This window comes from Perca flavescens, chromosome 2 (assembly GCF_004354835.1).
Source record: "Perca flavescens isolate YP-PL-M2 chromosome 2, PFLA_1.0, whole genome shotgun sequence".
Lineage (NCBI taxonomy): Eukaryota > Metazoa > Chordata > Actinopteri > Perciformes > Percidae > Perca > Perca flavescens.
Genome location: NC_041332.1, coordinates 24543362 through 24569646, shown reverse-complemented (window position 1 = coordinate 24569646; position 26285 = coordinate 24543362). Strand labels below are relative to the sequence as shown.

At 39.6% G+C, this 26285-nt stretch overlaps 1 protein-coding gene across 1 annotated transcript; it reads left to right on the top strand.

The window, feature by feature from the left end:
* Positions 1-5745: 5745 nt before the first annotated feature.
* spock3 (SPARC (osteonectin), cwcv and kazal like domains proteoglycan 3) lies at positions 5746-23129 on the top strand. The gene is made up of 11 exons (XM_028566762.1): positions 5746-5873; positions 6034-6156; positions 13402-13441; positions 15500-15608; positions 17219-17327; positions 17453-17561; positions 18645-18758; positions 18874-19095; positions 19876-19938; positions 20045-20182; positions 20814-23129. Exons 2-11 carry the CDS (start codon positions 6034-6036, stop codon positions 20969-20971), a joined length of 1185 nt encoding a protein of 394 aa, XP_028422563.1. The 5' UTR covers positions 5746-5873; the 3' UTR covers positions 20972-23129.
* Positions 23130-26285: the final 3156 nt, after the last annotated feature.

Here is a 26285-nt window from a genome sequence, read left to right as displayed (position 1 = left end):
AGACAGGGGAGACGTCATTGACTCTTACCAGATAACAACTGATGACAACAACTCTTGTATCATGATTTATTACATTTCACTCTGTATTATAAAAAAGCAGCTGTAGAGAACTTTTGGTTAGGTCATTGTCTGTACTATATCTGTAGTGCGGAGAAGGCTTCCTTGTTGGGTTCTCAAGTAAAATAAACTTTAATACATCTTCAGTGGTCTCTGTCTATTCTTGATAATGAAATTATTCTAACAACTATCATGTATATTTTAGGAGAGAAAGGAATTATGACCAGAGAGACTGCTCTTCTGTGGGAACTGTACTGCTGCTTACCATTCACTCAGAAATGCCTGGAGCAGGAAAGAAAGAGGGATCCTTTTTACTTTTTCTTTTGCACAAATATAAGACTGCAAAAAATGCAGATAAGAAATGTGTCAGGAGAGGTCAAGAAGCTTATATAACAGACCACCTCCCTCCACCTAAGGAGAAAAACAAACAACAACAACAACAACAACAAATGTGGGGGGAAAACTAAACTAACATAATTTAGACAAATACAACAAAAGATAAATGACAACTAGAAGCACAAAAATGAGCTGAAGAACTAACTAATTAAAATTGAAACTTGATTGAAATATAGTTTTCATTTTGTTTACATGAATTTGATTTGGAGCCCCAGTTTACATTATGTACTTCACAAGTCCTGTTTCAGTTGAATAATAAAAGTGTGCTTCATAGTCACAGGTCACAACTATGTTTGTCAGTTTGGTGTAATGTGTAATAATCACCACAAGGGGGAGAACCACCATAACCAAACAATCTGCAGTATGTTCTGTTGATTCATAATAGTGTGGGACTAGGCTACATCACAAAATTCTCCTCAGCACTCTTTCTATTAGTCTCTTCTTAATTGTGTATGTTTATTCCCTCAACATAAATACAAAGGCTCTCTGTACAATGCACCACCTTTAACAGGTTTCATGTGACTCTGGCTCTCCCAGCTTCAAATCAAAGACATCCTGTTAGGTCCCCTGATTTGAAACATGGGACTGTCGATACATTTACAATCGTGGGAAAACAGATGCCATTATATATGAATGCTAACTGAAATGAAAAATTGCAGCCGGATGCATTTAGATAGCACAAGAGCACAGCCATTTAAGTAGTATACTCTTTCTTTCTCTCTCTCTCTCTCTCTCTCTCTCTCTCTCTCTCTCTCTCTCTCTCTCTGGCTTCTATTCCTCTCTTATGCTGGCATGCTGGCTCTGTAATAAGCCCTCTCAGTGATGGCCATTTTGTTTCTGTCTGCCTTATCTCCTCTTTGCACTTTCCCTCCCTGTCATTACTATGCTATTAGCTTTTCATCCTGGAGCAAAAACACAGGAATCACACTGACCTTATAGTCACAACTATGCTCCAAAACGTCTGCTTTGCAAGATAACACACTCACCCCCCACACCCCTCTCTCTCTCTCAATCTTTCTCTCTCAAACACACACACATACTGTACATACAGAGCCAGAGCCATGTTCAAGGCCATATGTACACACCCACAAAGTTCTGAACAAAATCATAAAAACAAAAAAACATCTTCACATTTTGCTAAAATGGCATGAAACAGTTGGTGAAACTAACCAAAACCAAATGTTTCATTTTCACTGAAGAACAGAGATTATAAGAAATCCAATTAAAGATTTGGACACACCTGAGTCTTTCTCTAGTCATGATGGAAACAGACAGAGGAGACGAGAGAGAGGGAGATTATTATTATAATACACCATTTTTTCCAACATTGTAATTGAATCCCTCTCATTACTGTTTGATTGACACTCATACCATTACAGTATATTAAATTGAACTGCATTGAATGAGAAAGAGACATATTCTAGGCCAAGCGTATGTGGAAACCGCTGACATACTTACGTGTACTTTCGGTCCGGGGCTGTTTTTCATCGCTTCAGTAGACCTTTTTAACAGCAGATATTTTGACATGTCATAGCTTAACGTTATTAATTACATTAGTGGCTGTACTCCATGTAGGTGAGCCAGTTCAAGGGTTTGGTATTGTATATGCTGGTTCACTGGAGAGACTTCCTGGGACATTTAATGGAACAGATCCATCACTAATGTTAGCAGTCACACACCTGTGCTTTTCGTGCTTTTGCTAGGTCAAAATGTATTCTGTGAAAAAGGCCTGTTCCAGGGTCCTGGTATTGTGAATACTGGCTCACTTTCACACTGTAATGGCTTACTGGGACACTTGATTGTTAATAGTTTTAGAAATATCTCTGCTTGTCTGTGGAAGTCAAAATGTCTTCTGTAAAACAGCCTATAATATTTTGGAGCATCTTTCAACAACAGTTTGATCCATTTTACTGATTAAACATGACAATGTCGCCGTGCACATAGTGAGTTTCATAAAGAAATAAGGGTTGTAAAGATCTTGACTGGCCTTCACAGAGCCTTGATCCAGCCCTGTCTTGTCATGTTATTATGCATGTAACTTAAGTTGCATATCAAACGTACTTACTTTAGCCCATACCACAATATTTTCCTAAACCTAAACTAGTAGGTTTGTTTCAATTTACAACAGTAACCATGTTTTTAAAAGTGCGACCATTTCACAACGTGCACCTGTCGCTGGTACGAGGTTGTGTTAAAACAGAAATAATCCCCGGGATGAAATACATTTCCTTTGAAACATAATTGAGAATGCAGTTTAGTTGTATGGGAACGTAATCTTTTCAGAAGACAGGTTGCCTGACCTCAACCCCAACAAACATGTCAAGCCAGGCCTCAGTTTTTATGGCCCAACATCATTGTCCAACCTCAACAAGCACATAAAAGTGTCATGTTTGGGTATCCACATACTTTTGGCCATATATTATAATATGCTATTGTATGGTAAAGAAGAGAGTGGCACTCTCACAGTAATCTGCGATGATAAGTATGGTGGGTTTTTCTGTGCAGTTTTTATTTTTTTTATTCTGCTTAACAAATTCCTTTGGTACACTCACCCTATAATTCTCTCTTGATGGATTTTCAACTCCCTTTTACCCCAAACCTCCTCACCTCACCTCCCTTGTTCCTCCCTCCCACCGTTTCAGTGAGCAGGTGCACAGTGACAGAGTCACTGGGCTGTGAAATCTCAGCTCCTTGAGACACATCTCTGGCCTCTCCTGTCCAAATACACACACACGCACACACACACACACACACACACACACACATTTTGTCCTATTTTTCTTCAACTCCATCCTTTCTCTACCTCTCCTTTACCTATCTTTTGTCTCCGCTTGGGAAGAGATTGAGTCAACAATGTGCGATTGTGTATTTAATGACAAGAGAAAAAAAAAACTAATTACAATGGAATGAAAAATCTACAAAGAGTTTCACAACAGACGTCTGTGTGTGTGGGCATGCTTGTGTGGAATTATGTGTGTGTCTGTGTGAGCACTCTGTGTAACTCCTCCTGCATATGTCTCTGACCACATCTACATCTTTAATGTCTGAGACTGAATAATATATGAACCCCTGGGCTGAAAGACACACACACACACACACACACACACACAAAACACACACACACAAACACACACAAAACACCTCTTTAACTGCTTCAATCTGCACAATTGTCATAAAGCACAAGCTAATAGTAAGCCATGACCGTCTTCATCTTCACAACTATCTTGTGATAACCGAGATTAGATCACCTTGTTTTGATCTGAGAGAACAAAGCACGCTTCAAAGAAAGCCAATGCCTCCAACGGCAATGGCATGCCACCAGTTTCCTGTTGACATGTTGCAAACTTCCTGTTTGAGTGAACACAGAACTCACATCAAAACATTTTTTTTACTGTCTGTACCTGTGTGTATGCAGTTGACCATTTAGCATCACAGTTGCACACGCCCCGTGATACACTCTTGTGTGTCTCTCTGATGCAGTCATGCATGCTTCATAGTTCTAATTTGACTTTCAAATAGAGCTGCACCCTGTCATCTTTTCCACATGCCCACACACACATTTTTTTTCCCGCAGCCTCTTATGAAGATGAAGATGTGAAGCTGAGGTCAAGGTTGGTTTCTACAGCAATTGTGCATAATGTTGCCGTGACGCACCTGACCATCAGGCTTCTCCATCTTCTCAACGTGAATAGCCTGGAAATAATATTAATACACTTTACTCTCCATGTTTGCAAGGTTTTTGCTCTTTTACTTCCACAGCATTCTTTTCTCTGTCCATAATTGTATCTTGTTCACTAACTAATGAAAGGGAAAAAAACCTGAATAAATTAGTAGAGAAACATCGCAGTGAATGCAGATGCTTCCATAAAGGGTGCGAGGGGTCACTAAAAATAATGATTGACACCAGATTGATTTGATTTCATTTGATTTGATTAGACTTAATTGTCCACCTTAGTGGAAATTTGTCTTCGACTTCTCCGACAGATATACATCAATAACACCAATTTGAAATTACATTAAAATACACACAATTAACAGTACAACTCTAATACCCTCAACAAGCAACAACAGAAATGGAAAACAGTGCAGACGATTAAGATAAGGTAGGTTTCGATCTACAATTAACACACTAGACTTAACTACATTTCAACGTAGTTAAGGTTACACTTTACTTGAAAGTAGCTACATAGGAGTGACATGACACTGTTATGAACGTGTCATAAACATTATAAACAAGTCATAAACGTTTATGACCTATCGCTTCTTTTAGTAAGTGGCATTCAGTTTTTGTCATGACAAGTTAGGGTTAGGGTTAGGGTTTGTGTGTCATGACTGTGTCATGACAGTGTCACGTGTTCATGACTGTGTCATGTCACCCTTATGTAGATACCTTGAAGTAAAGTGTTACCGAATAGTATTCAGTCCTCCTGTATAGATACTTGTGCCATATTGAAGCTGTTCTTGTGGCTGGTCGCTGGTGGTGGCTCAACACCTAAAGTTGTTTTTTCCTTTAATTTTGTCGCCCCTACGTCTATCTGTTACAAAGCTGCAGCAGTCACTGCAGTATCCTGTGCACCAACAACAAATGTACCCTCTTGAAACACACACAATCCCATACAACCTCTCTGAGGAAGAATGTTTTGGGGCTATGCTAAATGTCCTAGAAAAGACTAGACTGACAAAGGGTATAGTTCTACCCAACTCCTCAAATCTTCCAGAGTGGACCATTCAAACATTTCTTATGGAGGCTGTGTTATCTTTTACAGTCCTGAGCTAACCTCCGCCAGGAATGTGAGTGGAACTCTCACCCAAGTCACTACTGCACAAAACAAGCCCGAGCAGCACCCATGTGATGGCTGTGACATGGGAGAAGTAAAGGACACACATACAGTATGCACACAGATCTGATCTACATCCAGTATTCCTTTAACACTCCAATCTTTCTATGTGTATTATTTACAGCGTCCTGTTATTATTATTTACAGCATCCGTTTGTTTTCTTTGTCGTTGTTTTTTTTACATGCCATCAGTGAAATATTCCTACACCCTTATTTTTTGCTGTGATTTGAAGCAATTATGCTTCCTACCTTTATCACAGGATTGCCCAATGTGTTTTTCATAAGAGGTAATGAGTAGAAGACACTTTTGCGGTGGCCCGGAAAACGGGCCACAGTGAGCCACCGCAACTGTTTCCTCCGCACTGAGAGGATAGGCAGAGAGAAGAAAAAAAAAACAGAAAGAAGAGGGACAGAGCGCAGGGCCCGCGCACGGTGCCATGCGCGTTCCCGTTTACTGCTGCGCACAGACAGCCGGTGCGGAGAGAGAAAGAGAGATAGAGAGAGAGAGGAGAGGGCTGTCATAACTAGTGACAGAAAACGGCAGCGAGCACATACAGTCTGGATAGCAGCTGATGCGACAAGGTAGGAGAAAAAACACCTCGGCATCATATTATTTAGTGTTGACCATCAGTATTCAATGCCGATGTGATGCAGATTGAACTGGCTCTGTTTTCAACGCGATTGCGGTGTCCTCCAGCCTGATCCGATGTCCTATCTCCTTGCTGTTGTTGTGTGTCCGCAGATGCTGAGCGTCGCCTTGCTGTGTGTGTACGCCGTCGCCTTCGGACACGTCTCCGCTCGCTCCGACAGCGGCAATTTTTTGGATGATAAGTGGCTCGCTGGGAGATGGGACAAATTCAGAGATGTAAGTCATATTTCTGGCTTATATTATTAACGCCGTTTCCCTCCTTATTATCTCATTACCCCCACCCCCACATTTTCTACCTATAGTCACCCTCATTGGTTTGTGATCATGCGCTGTGATCACGCGCTCCTCGTTTTCTTTTTGTGTCCAAGAAGCGTCACGGGGCCCGTTGTGGTGTTTGTCACACGTTCATCACCCGCGCCACTGAGACAGTAAATACACTAAACATACTGGGAGGATCCTTGCCAGTGAGTGGGGTTTTTTCGCGATAGCAGTACCTGCTTAGCAGAGATAGCCAAGGCCTCGCTCTGCGAAACACAAATGCACATAGCTGTCCGAGAGGCACCACTGATTCGCCGGAAGGGGCCTAATTATGGGCAGGTATGAGGGAGGGGGTCCACAGCAGTCTGAGCTGGATGTGCTTTTTGTTTGGAGTAATAAACACCTGCCACAAGGTAGTGGCAACAAACCAGAGTGACTCGCCTAATCCGGGATCCCAAATAACAACGTGGGCCGCCGGATGGCACAGTCACGCAGGTGTGCCTTAATGCATAACATTACCCAGTTCGTTCATTCAGTGGCAGCTAATATTTACCGCGTTCATTTGTTAGCTCTTATTTCAAATACAAAGTGGATGGAGTACTTAAAACTGGAAGGACCATTTAGTTATATTTGCCATTAAATCTAACAGATGCAATTTTTGCTTATTCTGATGTGGGCCTTTGTGGCTTTTTTGTTTTGAATTATGTAGCTGCATTTCTAGTTCTATAAGGTATGAGACCTGAAGTATTTGACTAAGGTGAAATACAATAGCAATTCATTACAGGCTAGAATGAGTTCCATTGTTTAAAATGTATGTTTGTTCATTTGTTACAGAAGGCAAGAGCTGTGTTTTGACAGTTAGCTGTGTGTTTGGAGTAATGGAAATAATGACAATAGGAGACAGTCCCTAGATTTATTTAAATATTTCAGAATAAAGCCCCAGATGTCCACGTAGAACCACCCTTGGCCTGGTTAGGTTGCTGCAAAGAATTACTTGTGCTTTCCAGTCACACATATAATCCTTATACTAATTAAACATCACCCTTTCAGTATATGTGAAGATAGATACAATACTGTGGAAATCACTGCTTTTATTTTGGAATGAATGTCACAAATTACAGAAATTAGTAGAATTCAATGTAAAAAGTCTGTCTTAGTCTTTCGGTATACTAATGTAATGTATGTTTTAGGTGGAGTGTTTTGTTAGAAGGATTTCTTGCCTCTAACCACAGATAACAGCAAATGGCTCCACACAAGCAGCAGTGATTTGTAAATGCTTGCACTTGCACTCATTCACTCACTCACTCACGTAATTAGATAGGCCTGCACAAAATTAAGCATGTATGCATGCACACACACATACATTATGAGAAACAGGCTTTTTGTTCAGAAGCTATACTGCAAAAACAACAGGGTCAACATAATGCACCAGAGAAAATACTCACACACCAGCTTTTGCCACCATGCTGCACACATGCATGCATGATTTTTCTCTGAATTAGAGCCCTTGATATCTTTGATGTCAAAGAGTAAGACAAAAGCAGGAGCAACATTCTCTTTAATTTCCAAAGACAAGGGCAGGTGCTTTCTTTGTTTATACATGTTTACATGTTTGATATGTAATAGCCTTTTACTATCTCTCATTTTTCATGCCTGTCACACTTACACATGTGACCCAGCCAGCGGCTCAGGTGGACCAGGATGACTAACCTCCGGTCCAACTATTGAGCAGGATTTGGATTATGCAAGTAGGGAATCGGGACCGAATGTTAGAGAGTGATTGGCCATGTGCTGTGCTCTTTAGGATGATTGGAACTCTTTCAGATATATACAGTAAGACACAGATTGTCTGTTTGTATGTGTTGTAAATACCTCAATGACAATGAGAGGATAATTAACTTAACAGAATGAAAAAGATAGATAGATAGATAGATAGATAGATAGATAGATAGATAGATAGATAGATAGATAGATAGATAGATAGGTAGAGAGATGGAGAGATGGAGAGGTAAAGAGGTAGATAAATAGATGAAAGAGAGTGAAGTATTTGGCAGAGGACTAAAGGCTCTGTGTGCATTCACAACTGTATTTTAACCTTGAGGTTGAGACATTAGAGATAGAGATGGTGCACAAAAGCATAATGTGCTCTGTATATATGTGTGTGTGTGTGTGTGTGTGTGTGTGTGTGTGTGTGTGTGTGTGTGTGTGTGTGTCCATTTCCTGTTTTCGTGCTGTGTCCCAGATTGCCTGTGTGTCACTGTGTATTTTGCATTCTTTCACATAGGAATTTATCAATACTGTATAGAAAGGTATTCAACTAAATGACGGAAGACAATATTTTGAAAGGCTGTTTATTAACAATGAAAACTGGGAAGTTTTTTCAATTACATTTTCAGAAAACAACATAGCATTTCTAAAATTACAGGACATTAGCCAATAACCATAATCACCAAATTATTTAAATTTTAGGGTCAGCTTGATCAGATATTCCCTTCTGGGAATAAAAGCACTTTGGGAACTGAATACTACTAACCATGAAACATGTAGCCTATTCATGTATGCATATATAAATAAAACAAAGTCATACCTACAATTGTCAAGAATGGATTTATTAAAGATATGTCACAGCTTGTGATGCTATACATCAACTTCCTGTATGAATTATTAATATCCTTTTGATTGGACAGAGCTACATGTTTCTATGTAGCAACATATTAACACATACTATACTATAGTTTTTTAAACTTAGAACTAAGGCAGACTTAAACTTCAAGATTGTTCTATAATGTGATTATTTAACATGTAGTTTGGGTATCTTAGCTTGGGATGAATCTCTTTACTTGCACTCAAAGTTGTTAGTGCTATCTTAATCCTACTTAAAACAAGCACAGTATTTATAATTATACTTTTTTATTATACTCTCAGAAATGCAGCAATACACCCAAAACACCTACTTTTATCTGATGTACTGGTATTCTATGCCAAACTTTGCTTTACCATGATTTAAATTTTATATCTTAGGCATGTACTTTGTACTTTTGCTTTCATCTTTCAGTAAAGCCATAAGTGGGTCTCCTGCTAAGTGCACTAGATAGGATCTTGGCCACTGATTTACTGTACGTCCTGTTAGGATGGCTGGAGTGGCCTGGGGCTTCCTTTGCTGCACTGATGGTGCCATCTCAAGTTTTGCGCCGCTTACTGGGCTACAGCACTGCCACAGAGTAAAGAGATAAGCTGAGGTTTAACAATTAAAGGAAAAACACAATGAAGAATGTGCGAAGAAGAACATGATGCTTAATTGTGTAGTACAGGAGTAAATAGGTTTGCCCAGCCTCATTAGAGCCGAATACACCTTTTCGTCCTCTCCTGTCCTCTCCTCTCCTCTCCTCTCCTCTCCTCTTCTCTCCTCTTCTGTTTTCCCTCTCTTTTTCTGTTTTTACTGTGTGTCTGTCCTATGTTGTTTGTGTTGTGGAGGGTGAATGATGTAGGGAAGGTACAGAGCTTGAGGCCTTTTCTACTTCAAAGCACCTCAGTGTGTATTCGTGGGTATTTGTGTGTGCATGCATGCGACAAGCTTGAGCAAGACAAGCCGAGCCAGTACAGTGAAAACATGCACATATTTCTCCTGTTGGATGTTAGTAGAAAGGCAGCAGTGAGCCAGAAAAGGTAAGGAAGCCACAAGGACTCAATTAATAGGGATGATCTGTGAAAAACCTAAGTAAAGGTGAGAAAAGCGGTTGTCAGAGGCAAAATATTATTATTTATAGACTTATTTCTATAGTAGCATGAGTATGCACAGAGACAATTCACACACTATTGTGTTTGTACATGTGGAAAAAAAGACTCTTATAACTGTAAGGGAGAGAGAGAGAGGAATAGAGGTGGAAAGAGATGGAGAGATAAATTGAAAAGTTACTATTTTTAGCGCACACTTGGGAGGCCATTAGGCCTATTGTTGAATTTCAGGTTTTCTGTCTTTTTTTGGAAAGTGGGCGGCTGGTTGCATGTGCAGTGAAGTGCATTCATCCAGTTATTTGATGTTTTGTAGTGCTGACAGATTCTGGAACCACAGTCAGTGTTGTGGTGATACATATTTGTATATAGAACTGTGTATGCGTATATGTGGACATGCATATCTGTGTGTTTATATGTATTTCCGTGTGTGTGCGTGTGCATGTGTGTGCCTGCGTGCTTCTGTTGATTCCATTAAGGAATCAGACCGCAAGCACTTCTGTTGTCTTGACTGGTCTAGAGGGCCTGGCCCCCATAATGCAATGTTCTCATTATTCAGTCTCAATGGTCTGCACAGCTAGAGCTATCTTTGCTAAGCTTTCAGTATGTGGGTTTTCTTTATATTAAGATGTTTAGGGACTGTGCATAAATTGTAAACAAAAGAAACAGACAGAGCCTCTAGCCACTGTTGAATTTTCTCTTATTGTAACATGGACCTTTATAGAAGTGGAAGGTGAAGCGGAAGTGATAAAATGAGTAATACAGAGTCTGTAGTGAAGATGCAGAGGGTCAGAAAGTGCCAAAAATGTAGGACGAGAAGGAGAAATTAATTAGAGCTGGGAAAAAAAGCAAGAGTTGACCCTGGTCACCTTATAGAGTGCAAGGAAGTGAGACAGAGGGAGACTTCCTGACTTCCTAACTTAAGAGCTCTCAGTCACTGCTGTTTAGGTGACAGGTCTGAATTTCACTCTTCAATTGAATCCAAGACATGCTATTGGTGATGAAAATGAAAATGTGTAAATGTATAATAAAGGGCTTTAATTGGGTGGATAAGACACTTGTCTCTGTTCAGTCACAGTGGGATTTATGCTGATAAGATGTTATTTTTGCTCTACTATTTCCCTTCCTTCTTATTTGTTCTGGCATATAGACTTGAATGAGTCACACACACACTATGCATGCACACACACAAACACACACACACACACACACACACACACACACACACACACACACACACACACACACACATGCAGAACAGGTTGTCATTGTGACAGAATGAGACAGAACACAGTGCAGTGTTGGGTTTGAATGAATGCCCAGAGAAGGAAATGAGAGAGTAAACCAGATAATGAGATCTTTGAACTCAGACTGAGTAAAAAGGCACACAGCTCACTATTTCTTAAGATCCTTTTACATTTGCATCCTGAACCAGCGCCCCTGGGTGTGTCTTGTCCTTTTCCTTCTATTAAAAAAGAAAACAGTTCAGCTTTAAATCATTATGGGAAAGTGTAAAGAACTTTGTTATGTGAATTTTTTAAATAACTATTAATATGATTATTTTTATAATGATTTTATTTGGCAATGCAGTAGTTTCATAACATATGAAAAAAATCTCTATTTTTCTCGCTCTTTTTATTAAAAGATTATTTACTGTTATTAGTATTCTCAAGTATCACATTTTCTCAGGAAGCATCTGTATTTTTCTATAGTGGTCACAACTCAGCTTTTGAATAAAATCTGCATCTTGTTGGACTTTATATTTAAGGTCTATTCTGTAACTGCAATGTGGTGAAGCTTAAAGTCTGAGTCAATGGTTTCATTTAAAATTACACATGCACAATGTTATCCCGAATTAGTTGACCTTACTAGAAATATGCTTGGAAACCCGTTGCCTTAAACCATCTAAGATTTAACACAAGGTGAAACTTAACAGGTCAAGTTGTATTAATACAACTTGACTTACCGTTGATGCAGTAGACAAATCAAGTTTACATTAGTAGTCATTTCTAAAAATCATTAGTAAACATAAATAATTTTTTTCTGGAGTCATGTTGTCTAAAATAAGTATGTTAAGCTTTAGTGCGTAACTTTTTTATATTACAGTAATGAATGTACGTTACATTCAAACCGTTGCCAGATGAGTTGATACAAAGCCAATTAAGACTATCAGCTCCACACAACTCTCTCTGGATTTCTCAGTATGGCTGTGTTCAGAAACTGGTGTGGTCCGCCGACTTTCACATGCAAAAAATGAAGTGAAGATAATGACCTCTTCTGAAGAGTCCATCATGTTTTTTTAATCCTCTGTGTCCTCCTTGGCTACAAGCAACTGCGTGGCGGAGGGGTGGGGGTGGTGCGCGATCACGGAAGGCTTGTGTCATGTGGAAACTCCGACAGTTTTCTTGTCATTACTTAGAATTCCTCATGGGGGCAACAGAAACTACGCACTATAGCTTTAAACATGCAAAGAAACATAACAAATATATAACATTAGGCTAGTTATCATTACAAAGACATACTGTGTCTATACAGATATTGTTTTATAATTAAAACTTATATTTAAATACTGTGATTTAGTAATGAATGTTGTTAACAAAACATGAGAGAATAAGTAGTGACCACTAAAAAGTTCAATTACAACTAAATCTAGGTTTATAGTGCAGGATGACCACTGCTCCACCCAGGCTAATTTTATAAGGGTCTGGAAGCATCAATGAGTCCAACTATCATTTTGGATTAATTGGAAATTACAAAATATGACTTTTAAACATAGTTTTTCATTGATGTTAATGAAGACTTTAGTCAGCCAGTTTTTGTCTGCTCTGCAATGCAATTTCAAGTGTACTGCCTGATCATAATTTTGATGGCCCCAATTTTACTTCACTGAAAGCCTGATGCCTTCCCTTAACTTTAAATAGCTAAAGGCATTATGTTTTTGTTTTTTTAAGCCTGTCATTGTCAGTCGTTTGCAATCCATGTCAAATTAAATTTTCATGACCTAAACAGAAACCCCTAAAAAGTTTATATTCCTTTCACATCTTTTAACTGTTCAGCCTTTTTGGTTGATGTGATATTATCCCTCTACAACAAAATTCCATTAGCTGATAATAACACCATTATAAACACCATACACACACACACACACACACACACACACACACACACACACACACACACACACACACACACACAGGCTCATTTTTATGCATGGAGCTGCTGTCATAACATCAACATTCGCTTGACTAAATAAATGCATGCTCCACGTGTTTGTACATGATGGTGTATTAGTGTGTGTTATCAAAATAAATTCCTTATTCTCTCTCTCTCTGTAATGCTTTCTCCTAAAGGAAGTGGAGGTTTGTATGATAGCTTAATAGTCTTGTACCTGTCATGTATTTTTTTTTGTTACTGTAGATGTCATTTGACTAATATTTTTATGATTTTACTTATTGGTTAACCCTGTTTCAGGAGCCTGGAACATGGACTCCATCCAAGCCCTTGGATCAAGGTGGGTGTGAAGAAGAGAGCCTTGAGTGCTTGTGCTGTGGCTTTGTGAAGACAAACTCACAACTCTTCCACAGCTAAACAAATCTTTAAATTTGGCATAAGAAAGTGTTTAGTTAAAATGTTTAATCTGCATATGGATGTGTAGGCCTACATAAAAATTAAGAAGAAATATACAAACGTATTTGGTAAAAATTTGAGTCAAATTAATGGCTACTTAAATGTTACTGTAACACCACCCACTGGCAAAATGCCATCAAATGTTCAAATGCAATATGTGCATGACATCTACATTTTGTTTGCAATTGCACTACTACTAAAAAAGGTATAGCAGTTTATGTCAAAGTCATAAGTCATGCTGGCAAGAATTCGGCAGCCAATTACGGGAACACAATATGGCATATCAAAACTCAAAAGAATTGCATTTACAGGGTCACCCAAAAATGTAAGGTAAAGACTAAATTAAATAGAAGAAATGGTGAAAATGTATTTTGCCCCCCAAAAATGTATGCATGTAATGATCCCGTGCTGATAGATTCACCTCAATCAAAGGAACCCTAGAAACAATTTGGATCAGGAGTAGGTAGTCTCTTCTCTCCAAAAAGCAAATCACTTGTTCCTTGGTGCATGCCCTAACTTTCCACCGAATTTTATTTTTGAAAGTAGTAGTTTGGTAGTTTTTGAAATATTCTCTTCCACCTTGGTGGAGGTAACTAAAATGACAGCACGGTGCATCATAACAGAAGCATTAGATTGACCTTCCTTAAACCATCATGTTTTTCAGTTGAGTTTTGTCTGTTCCTGTTAACTTAGACCCTCAGAAACATTTTGTTGCTGGAAACATGTTGTGACCAATTGGCCCTGCTACTCATTATGGTTCTGTAGACACTGTGTAACAAGAATCATTAGCAGTAAGGAAAGGATGGCGAACATCTCATGTACTTTTTTGTTAGACAGATTTTGACATTCACACTACTTTTACTATTGGTGTACGTGTTATTTCCAAATTCTTTTCATTACATTAGCCAGTTTATGTATGTAGCTAATACCTACTGTAAAAAAATAATAATAAAAAACAGGATGATTTCCTATTCTTTGATTATGTAATTTCTCATTGTATTACAGACAGTGATAAGCTCATACACACATCCAGGCACACCAGGACATGAACACATTCACTCTCACTTATCACTGTATCCTCAAACACACTCACACACATACATCCACACACACACATACCAACACACACACATACACAGATATGTCAGAGAAACAATAGAATTAGATGCTGCGTTGGAGGATGGAGGCAGGATAATCTGCCAAAGCTGCTCAGGGATTACAGTAAGGTTCTTTAGAGCAGAGGTCATTCACAAACTGTTCTGAGATCAGCTGATCCTGCGCCATAGGTACCACGCTGAAGGCTGCCAAGCGGTCAGAGACCGCTAGCTTGTCTTTACCAACAAAGATCACACCCTCAGCCTGAGACTCAGATCTAAAATCAGCTCTCAAAGCCACAAATGGCCTTCAGCTGTGAGATCTGATACCAGATCAGTTTGAGGATCTCAGCAAAAGCACACATTAGACTGACACTCAGTGTGGGCTGATGTAAGGTCAGTAAGTAGCCTCTATTACCAGTTCCATCTGTTTTTAGCCATAAGGATACTACTTAATGGTATTATGGCTTTCAGCTCAACATGAGAGGGACATTGCTTGTAAGTGAAGAGACAGGAGCTAGAATTAATACACACACACACACACACACACACACACACACAGAGAGAGAGAGAGATCTCTTACAACTATCTACAAAGCTAGGATCTTTAAAAATGAAAAGGAAGTACATGGTTAAACTAGAATTCACTAATCCAGTATTTCAAAGAATAAAAGGAAAATGTAACCTAGGAAGATTTTATCTAATTTTTTTTTCTCTTTATGCTCATGGGCTCAGTCTTTTCTAGGAAGCTCTTTAAAAGACAGGCTGTGTTTTTGGCTACACACATACATTACACATATACACACTGAAAAGAGTCATATTATACCTCTTGTTTTGTGTTTTTTTTAGGCCTTGATCCAGCCAAAGACCCCTGTCTTAAGATCAAATGCAGTCGCCACAAGGTGTGTGTGGCTGAGGATTCTAAGACTGCCACTTGTGTCAGCCAGAGGAGAGTTAGGTAAGAACAAACACCACACACACACACACACACACACACACACACACACACACACACACACACACACACACACACACACACACACACTTGCATTCAGATGTTTCCTTGCCAGAAATGAAACACTAATGACTAAATCAAATCAGTAAATCAAATCTCTTTATTACTTCTCAACTCTTTTCTTCCCCCTCATTTTCCTTCTGCTCACTTATTAATAAGAATAATAAAAATCATACATTTTATTTTAGAGCCTCTTCAGGACACCCATGGTCGCCTTATAATGCATTAAAAACAGTAATCATACAGGTAAAAACAGTGAAACATGAAATGACACTAGACAGACAATCACAAAACAAGAGACGCAGGGTGAGCAAATGTGTGTAAAACATTGTGGGGCTAAAGGGAATCGGACAGAGATTGTGGGTATTAGAGTGTGTAGGCCAGTTTGAACAGGTGACTTTTGATGTGGGATTTGAATGTTGTTATGGGGTCAGAATGCCGAATGTGTGGAGGCAGAGAGTTTCAGAGCCTGAAAGCCCTGGCACCCACGGTGCTTAGGAGTGAGGTGGGGATGGTCAGAAGACCAGCTGAGGATGAGCGCAGGGAGTGGGAGTGGTGTACTCCCAGAGGAGGTCAGAGAGATAGGTCGGGGCTAGGTTGTGAAGAGCGATGTGGTCGGATGATTTGGTGCGGACTGCGGGTAATGATCCGGGCAGCCGAGTTCTGAATGATTTGGAGCCTGCTGAGGAGTTTGGAGGGAATGCCAAAGAGAACAGTGTTACAGTAGTCAATCCTGGATGTGACTAATGCATTGACCAAGACTTCAGTGCTGGATCGAGTCAGGGATGGGCGGAGCCTGGACATTTTGCAGAGATGGCAGAAAGCAGTCCTGGTGAGGTTTTTAATGTGAGGTGCAAAGGAAATGGTTTTTCTCAATCCAGGGTGACACCGGACTCTTGACTTGGCTGGAGAAGGGTAAAGGGAAGCCATCATTCATGCAGCATGATAAGCAACAACACCAGAGGGGTGGCTGGTTTTCTATCTTTCCAGCTAGTTCACTGGTTGCCCGGCTCTCTTATGACTGTTGTGCGACATTACTGTTTAGTCCAATTAACCCAGCACTGGCACTGCCTTACAACGGACACAAAGTCCTGCCAAGTGATATGAATGGGCTTTGTGTGTGTGTGTGTGTGTGTGTGTATGTCTGTGTCTGTGTCTGTGTGTGTCTCTGTGTTTGTCTCTGTGTGTCTGTCTGTCTGGGACACTGTAGACTGGACAGAGGACAGTAACACCATACTGACCTCATTTCCCATTCTTAGCAACAACACAATTACCACTGCCGAGTGCCAGCAAATCTGAAAATAATCACACAAAAATCCTAATCCTTGTCTCATTTCTGAAATTAATGTAAAAGCAAGAAAATACATCATGGATACAAAATGCTTAGAAACCATTAGTTTTGGATAAAGCAGGGAAGATAAACAGTGCATTGTGATGGAGACAATGTCAAATAATACATAATACATTATTTGAAATATTTTCATATTGTGCATACAGTCAGATTTTTGGTGTGTGTCTGTGTGTAAAATAAGCCTTTTGAATCTCCTCTCTAGTTTTAAAGATGCCAGTTTGTACCAGAGTCCAGGGTCGAAGTGCAAACCCTGCCCTGTGGTCCACCCCTCTCCTGTTTGTGGAACTGACGGCCACTCCTACTCCACCAAGGTACCCACACAGTCTCTCTCTCATAATAGAACATGTTTTTTCATTTCCTCTTGATGAGACAAATCCTGATTTTACTTCCTCTTCTGTCGCGTCCATCTGTCTATGTCTCTGTCGCTCCTGCTCAGTGTAAGTTAGACTACCAGGCATGCATCACAGGAAAGAAGATCGCTGTGAAGTGTTCTGGCATGTGTCCTTGCCCCTCTCAGCCTGAACAGAGCTCTGCAGAAAAGAAAGGTACACAGTTCTGCACACATGACTGCACACTGCAAGCTAGGATACTTTGCAGGATAAACAGTAGATTATCCTTAATTTGAAAGTCTTCCTGACAAGCTACAGTAAAGCACTTCTGCCCTGATGAAGTGACACTAAATCCCTACATGTTTTAGGGCAACTGTGCTATAACTAGTGTTGTAGTACTGAAGACCGGTCTTGGTCTCGAGACCACTTTTTGAAAGGTCTTGGAATCAACCACATTTTTACTCGTGGTCGTGGTTTTGTCTAGGTCTCAGATGAGGAGGATCGGGATTTTATTTCAAGACAGGTTAAGACCATAGCAGGGATATCACAAAATTGCCTGTGTATTGTCTGATTTATGTGTTAACATCATTACTGTGATTGGATGTAAAACTTCCTACTTCAAGTGCAACCAATAACTTGACTCATTTCTAGTGTGAAATGTGTTAGCCCCATTCCCCAATCCCCACCCTCTTTAACACACACCCCCAAAGTGAATGTAAGTGACAGGAGAATAAGCTCTGGCTGTCTGGGAGATGTCGTCGGTTATACCATTTTATTTATTACATTTTATTTATTATATATGTTTTAAAGAGTTTATTTGCAAAACAACATCTAAAAGAAAACACACAGCAGTGTGTAAATTCTGCAATGTAACGCTAACTGACACATCTGGGACCAGCTACATTTTTTATCTGCACTAAATAAGGAAGCATAAAGAAAGGTAAGTGTAAGTGATGCTAGCGAAGCTAGCTAGCTAACGTTATCAATCTGCCTCTGTACCAAAACTCTCCATAACACCCCTCACAAAAAGGGATTTAGCGAATATTAGCTATAAATATTAGCTGGTTGTGTATATACTGTATGTTTATGTTGTTTGGCCTGGTCTTGGTCTTGTCTCGGTCTCAACCCCTCAAAGTCTTGGTCTTGTCTCTGGTCTTGATAATGACTTGGTCTCGGTTTAGGTGGTCTTGAATACAACACTGGCTATAGCTGACCCTGACTTCTCATCTCGATAAGGGAGTAGGGGGACAGAAAAGCATCACTTTATCATCAGTAATCACTAGTGTTATTGTTCCTCAGTGTGCAGTGAGTCGGATCTGAAGGAGGTGGTGAGTCGTCTGAGAGACTGGTTTAGAGTTCTGCATGAGAATGGCAACCACAAGAGAGTCAAGATCCAGAAGCCAGAGAAAAACAGTAAGTGACGTGGCATTAGCAAAGTAGAAAATACAGCAGTACTTCATGCAGTATCACAGTCATTGTTCCCTTGGCTGCATCTACCCTCTCTCATTTTTAACCTTTTTCCCGGCAGAGTTTGAGGTCGGGGCGTCACCTATTTGTAAGGACCCTCTGGGCTGGATGTTCTCCCGACTGGACACAAATTTCGATGTCCAGCTGGACCAATCGGAGATCCAGAGCCTCTACCTGGACAGAAACGAGCCGTGCTCTGACGCGTTCTTCAAATCCTGCGATACACGCGCCGACAATGTTATAAGCAGCTCTGAGTGGTGCACATGCTTCCAGAGGTACACAGGTACGATATCTCCATGCACTCACATGCAAATACAAACACCTAAAATGCATTCACACCTGGATATGCTTGCAAACACAGATGTGATTCAGCTTCAGTCTCTGTATCTTGTGATGTAAGACATTGAAAGCGAAGTTTTGATTTCATACAATTTGGTCTCATTTTCATAGTTTTCTTACATAATAAGAAACATGACACATGAACAGACACTCATACAGGCTATAAATAAAAACTCAAGTTAGCCAAACCGTATTAAGAGAGAGGCCAAGTGGTTTGGCTTAACTGCTGGTTTGGTTACAGCTTCTCTGATTGTCTGATCACTCGTATGCATTGCCCTTTCATACGTCAGTTAGCGATTTTTCGATGTTTCCCAATCTAAGCAGTTATTTTGGTGAGCACATTGCTATGATAATCAATAGAAATAATAGGCAAAACTCTAAAAACTGTTTTAATACAAGATTACTTTTCTTAACTTTCTAAACTCACTTCTACAGACATAGAAATAACACCTTCCATTCAATCAGAATGGATGTATAATACAATGAAATGCAACCCAATACAGTACAATTCCTTGCATTTGAACGCCATTGTTTGAGACAAAGGATGAAAATGGGGGTTTGTCATAAAGAAACAGTATTTACAGAGCTTCATTTGTAAAAGCAAAGACAGCAGGACAACAAACAAAGCAAAAAGTACACAAAGGAAGCAGAGTTCACTCAAGCATTCCCAGAAAAGCAAACTGCTGCAGTTTGTTACCAGCTTCCCTTTGTGTCTCATTTTCAGATTCTCCTTGTAAAGCAGAGCTGTCCAGTGTCAACAAAAAGCAAGCAGGGAAGAAACTGCTTGGTAAGACACACGCTTAAACACACAAAAGCACAATTACACACACACAAACAGTGTTACCCTATTTCATTGTGTGTGTGTGTCTGTGTGTTTTGGCTTGTATTTATAGGTCAGTACCTGCCATCCTGTGATGAGGAAGGTTACTACAGGTCCCACCAGTGTCACAGCAGCAGCGGCCAGTGCTGGTGTGTGGATCGCTATGGCAACGAGGTGGCCAGCTCACGCACCCATGGCCCTGCAAACTGTGGTAGGCAAAACTCTGAGGAGAATAGAGTGTCATGTTTCCATGTAAGAGGACAAAGAGATGCAGCGTGATTTGCAGTTAAGGCACCGTGAAGGAGATAATTCATAGATGTGTGTCAACACACAATTTTCTTTTTTGTATTGCGTAAAAAAATCTGTCACTTACCATAATGTATTTGTAACATAACACTTTTATAGAAATTGATTGACAGTTTGGTCGTATCTGTCCGTTCAATTAGATATTTTTCAAGTTAAGTATGTAGTTTATCTCAGCATAAAGACTGGAAACAGAAATCCTGGCTCTCTGCAAAGGTAAAAAATCCTCCCACCAACACCTCTAAGGCTTACTTACTGACAAATGTCTTGTTTGCTTAAATGTGTGCAAAACAAAATGACTATTTGTGGTTTCTATGGGGCTTATGTGTTATAATATTTATTGGCCGGGTAACTTCCTTGAGCCTTGTCCTCACTGTGAGGTTGCCAGGCTAGGTAGCTTTATGCTAAGCTAAACTTATCAGCTCATATAGAACATGCAGACATGAAAGCGGTGTCAATCTTCTTATATAAGTACTAACTGTTCCCCAAAACGTCTCCTTTAATTGTAAGATTTGGTTTATTCCGCGTTTCTACTGTAGGCGTGATATTGGAGTCTTCTGGAGACCTCGGCAGCGGAGACTCGCTGTTCACTGCTGACGATGAAGATTCCTTTGTGCTCAACGACCAGGCTGGGATGGACGATGAGGACGACGAAGATGAGGATGATGACGATTTCAACGACGAATATCTGTCGTAATTTCAAAAAAGAAAAGAAAAAAAGAGAAAACTGTTTGTTTGGTCAAACTGCACGTTTCTAGGTGACTCCCCAGGCAGATACTTAATCGTACTAACAGCCTATGGACTACTCTATGTGTATTGTTTGTTCATAAGTTTTAAAAAACACACAAAAAAAAAATATATTTCTGGCAAATGTTTATTATTTCTCTTCCTCTTTAAATATGATTGGTTAATGGCACTTGTTCACTTGTGTGTCAGCCAACCAGAGAACATGACTAAGGACTAATCGACAAACCAATCCCGTGCTTTGGATTTGGTCATATGTGCAAAGACCTCTCCCTTCATGGGACGGTCCATGTCTTCTAGTGTGTCCTGTCCTTATGCAGCACTCTGATGCCTGAGTGTGTTGATGCCTAGGGCGCAACGTTAAAGAGATTTCCCCCTCTTCATTCCTTCATCCTCTTCCTCCCCTCCACACCCCCGCTCCCCCACCCTGTTACTCCTTATCAAATGTTCCTGTGTATAGGTGGGATGTTGATGATGTAGATAAGAGAATATTGCACTCTTTAGGTTTCTTTTGATCTTGATTTGTAACTGTGACTGTAACTGTGTGAAAAAAACAAGATAACAGTTAGACATGCTTCATTAGGAGAATTAAGGCAAAAAACAACAGTGCGAGTTGGATAACAATCAGAACCGACATGCTTGCTGTTTTCACAGAGACACAAATCAAGTCAAATCATCTCAAAGGCTCAGCAACAGGGAAAGACAAATTACTGCTTGGCTGGTGGTGTTAGGCTGAAAATATTATTATCTATTTTTCTAATCCATAGTCGGACGAATACAGAAGATGAAACAGATTTGTCGTAGCATGTCTAATACTGTGTGATGTTGTTTCAGTCTGTAGAACCAGAGGCTAAAACCTTTGTGGAACTCAAAACATAATGTTGCTTGAGGGGGGGGGAAATTCCCTCAAGCGTGTACAGATGAAACTGCACTTGCATAGTTATAAACTGTTTAAGCCACAAATCTGTCTGATAATTAAAAAAAAATAAAAAGTTGACTGACCTTTAATATATGTCAGTGAGCTCAAAGAAAACCTCATCACAGCTCAGAAGTGGAGGTAATGTTTTAACTGTTCAGATATGAGTCATGATTTGAGCACACAGTGTAACAGAATAACTCTCTTCTTGCACAGTAATAAAACCACAGAAACTTGCAGACCTGTTAAAATGTCTGACAGGGGATAAAGGGTGAGGTGTGGCTTTTACCGGTGAGGACAGATGGTGGTGATGGTGTGAGAAGCATGCATTACTGGACTGACTTTAGCTTGTTATTACACTGCATAAGAGTGGCATTACTGTCAAAGCTTGGATACTATTTGGGTTTTGGCATGGCTTGTGTTTTGGGTCTCTCTTACGATGGTGTTACATAGGCCATATTTCAGATCTTTGATTTGTTACATAGGATAGCTAGAATGTAGAGAAGCACAGATATACTTAGCAGTTAAGGCATACAAACACTTAGATTCTGCTGGATTTGAAAATGTTTTATATATTAATACACTGGCTAGAGGAAGCTTTGGTTTAGAAAGCTTTATTAGAAAAAAAAGATGATCATCTTACAGTGTTTTGCTTTTACTTTGTTTCAAAAGCTTGATTTTTACCTAATCTGCTCTAACTACTTATAGTGAATATCTGTCAGGGTTGAAAACTGAAACTGATCCTAGATTTGTGTAGTCTTGACAAGTCCTGTGACTGTTTATGCAGACCTGAGATTATCTGAGCTCCTATGTTAATCCTAATTTTCAATTATTAATCTGCCTTTCGGGCTTCATTTTAAATCAAACATCTGTTGAAATTCCATGTTAAGACCTGAAAAGTGCCATCGAACCGTCCAATAGTGTTTTTTGTTTTGTTTTTTTTGCTCCCTTCATTCCTTTTAACTTGGAATTCCAATTCACTTGAAGAACTGGAAAACATTTCAGTCTTAAAGTGTGCTATTTCACAAGTGTGATGACATGCAAATCATTTTGATGACCTCAGACACTGTAGCCAATCTCAACCAATCACACACTGTCATCACAGCTTTGATAGTGTTTAAAGGTAAGGATACAGATGCATTTTTTTACAGTGTATGTATGATTTGCTGAAATAAAAGCTGTATTGACCAATGTTTGCCTGACTGCGTAGTATTACGTGCTGGAGGACGAACATAGATGCATGCAGCTTGTGTTTCCGAAAGTTTCTGTTCCATGTTTATTGTTTCGGTTCTTTATTTACGCGCTTATATTTAGGAAAAGACAGACAAGCTGCTGGGCTTCTGTACTATAAAAGTTGAGGAGGATATATAATTTTATTTAGCATGTGGGAACTGAGAAGTACCACAAGCCCTCACCCTCCCACACCCTTTTAGGGCGTACAGCTGTTGTTTAGAGCTGTAATGAGTTCCTAAAATGAAATGACACAACACCTGCCATAAGTGCTGACAGTCAGGCGTGACAAACTCTGCTTGTTTGTAGGCAATGAGGTCTGTGTGCAGGGACATTACTGCATTATGTAGGAAAAGAACAGGTGAATATTTTATGAGCCACTGCCCCAGCCGCATGCATGCATACACACAGCACATATAAGCACATGTACAGTAAACATATGTAGCGCAAAACACAAACCCTAAATGAGCAAGTATTACAGGAAAAAGAAGCATTCATTGAGCTGGAAAAGTTGTTTTCCCTTTTTTTGCTGTAAGAAGAACACAAAGTGTGTGTGTGTGTGTGTGTGTGTGTGTGTGTGTGTGTGTGTGTGTGTGTGTGTGTGTGTGTGTGTGTGTGTGTGTGTGTGTGTGTGTGTGTGTGTGTGCGTGCGCGTGCGTGCGTGTGTGCGCATTGGCAACCCAGCTCCAGATAGGGAAGTCACTGGGTAAATATCAAATTTTCCTTTTCACACACTTTTCCTCTGCCTGTCTGTGCTGACCATAGAAATGTGTAGCGATACCATCTCTGTGGCTAATTTCCACACATTGGAGCCTGTTGTTGGAGGCCATCCAACAATAAAAAGTGATCTGCCAGTGTATGGGGAGACAGCATTACTGAGTGCTGATGGGAAATGCCTGAAAGCGCAGGAAGCACTTATGATGTTAGGAAATCAGGTTTCTTGGATAAGAAATTGTGTGTGACGCAGGTTATTTCATCACTTCCGCACTCTGGTGCATGATGAGATATTGTTGCTGTATGAGGTGTGATCACTTACTAAGTTTGAGTTATTATTGGACATAATATATTGATATTGACATGTATATAGCAGCAGCAGAACCATCTCAGTTCAATGTGGAACAATGCTAACAACAAGGTCCATTTAGTGGCTAGTTTTGAGCTTGCGATCATATCTCATCTTCATCAGCATTTTTTGAGCACTTTAAGAATGATCTTTGAACCTCAGCTTCAGTTTAAATGCTTTTCGTTTTGTATGCATTTGCCATATCATGGTAAACTGGTACATAAATATTTTAAAATAATAATAATCATACAATCGATACCATATTTCCACAATATGTCTTGGGAATGCTTATTTTGTTGCTGTTGCGTTCTTTATGGTGTCTTGTTGTCTTCTGTCTGTAAGTTTTAACTATCACCTCACTGGTTGCAAAACATCTAGCCAAATGACTGAAAATTAGTCAGCACTAAAAAACACTGGCACATTTACAGAAATGTTGATTAATGTCCTATTAATTAATAAATGAAATAAAATAAAAATGAAATAAAACTTATCGCCCAGCCATACTACACAATACACTGTGTCGATTGACTGTTGACCTATGTGTATGGATGTGTATTATGATCATTATGATCACAGTCCTATTTTCTTTTTAAGAGCTTTACTCTCTGTTTGCATGTCTACAGCAGCATTGTGAGCTCTTTTCCTCGTTGAAGTCTTGTTTATGTATTAAATGTAAGCACCATTGAAAAGGTCTGAGCTGAGCTTCCTGGGCTGAGCTGCTGAGGAGGCAGTATGGCTCACCTTAATGGTAAAGTCACTGTTTGGTCAATACACTCTCTGTCACACACACACACACACACACACACACACACACACACACACACACACACACACACACACACACACACACACACACACACACACACACACACACACACACACACACACACACACACATACACTTAGCAGGCTCATGTTACAGCGCCAGAGTCAGCGCAAACAACAGACATCCATATAGGATGGGGCAGAACAGGTTTAATGGTTGTAAACTATTTACCAGTTGAATCAGAGCTTTAGAGCTTCTGTCAAGAAGCAAATTATTATTTCATACATTGCCTGGGCCGAGAACACTATAGGATGATATACAGTACCTGTCATGCAAAATAAATAAATAAAATGCACATTTACTTCAGAATGTTGAGACAGAGGTTTTAAAATATCAAGAAGGGCTTAAAAAATACATATGTGGGATTCATTTCAAATGTATTCTGAGAAACTGCAATGAATGTGCATGCAGATACTTTACAGTATGCAGCAGATAATAATATATACTGTATAATATAAAATATGTATAATGATATATATTTTAATTTTCTCACAGTGTCCAAAATACAGTATAATTTACAGAAATCTGATTTTAGTTGTCTTATTTCAAAGATTAAGAAGACTATTTTAAGGATGTAGCTCATGGCTCAGTAAACACCAGCCATTAACTCACACACATGTCCAAGTCTGCCTGCTTTGTTCACTATAATAACAAATCATATCAAATCAACAATAATCATAATCTGAATTATTCAAGTGAAAATAAAAAACATTCCAATTCAGGCTGTTGGATCTTGCTGCTTCCTGCTGAGACAGCCTCCAGCAGAATGTGTTTTCCCATCTTTCTGTCCAATGACAAAGGGCTTCCAGGAATGGTTAGTGTTCTGTAAGTAATAGAGAAATCACTTGTGTGAGTCACTATCAGCCATTGAGCTGTTTTTCTCTGGATTCCTGCGTTTTATGGAGGCGGACAGCAGTGCGCAGAGAGAGCTTTCCCATCAATTACCTCTAACTGCTTAGTTGCTTGATTCTAGCCTGGTCAATGCTGTATTGGAAAGAAACTAGAGGGCATGAGGCAGTAATCTATACATGAGTAGATTGTGGCTACAATCATGGGTAATCAGATTCATGGCAGGTCACGTTACCTCCATGGTGATCAAAAAAAACATGGTATTGTAACTTCAATAACTTACTTGTAAGGAAAAAAATACACTTTAGAATAGGTTTAATTTTTTTTACAAATGTACAACAAAAATGTATAACTGTGTTTGTACATGTAGATAAGGAGATAAA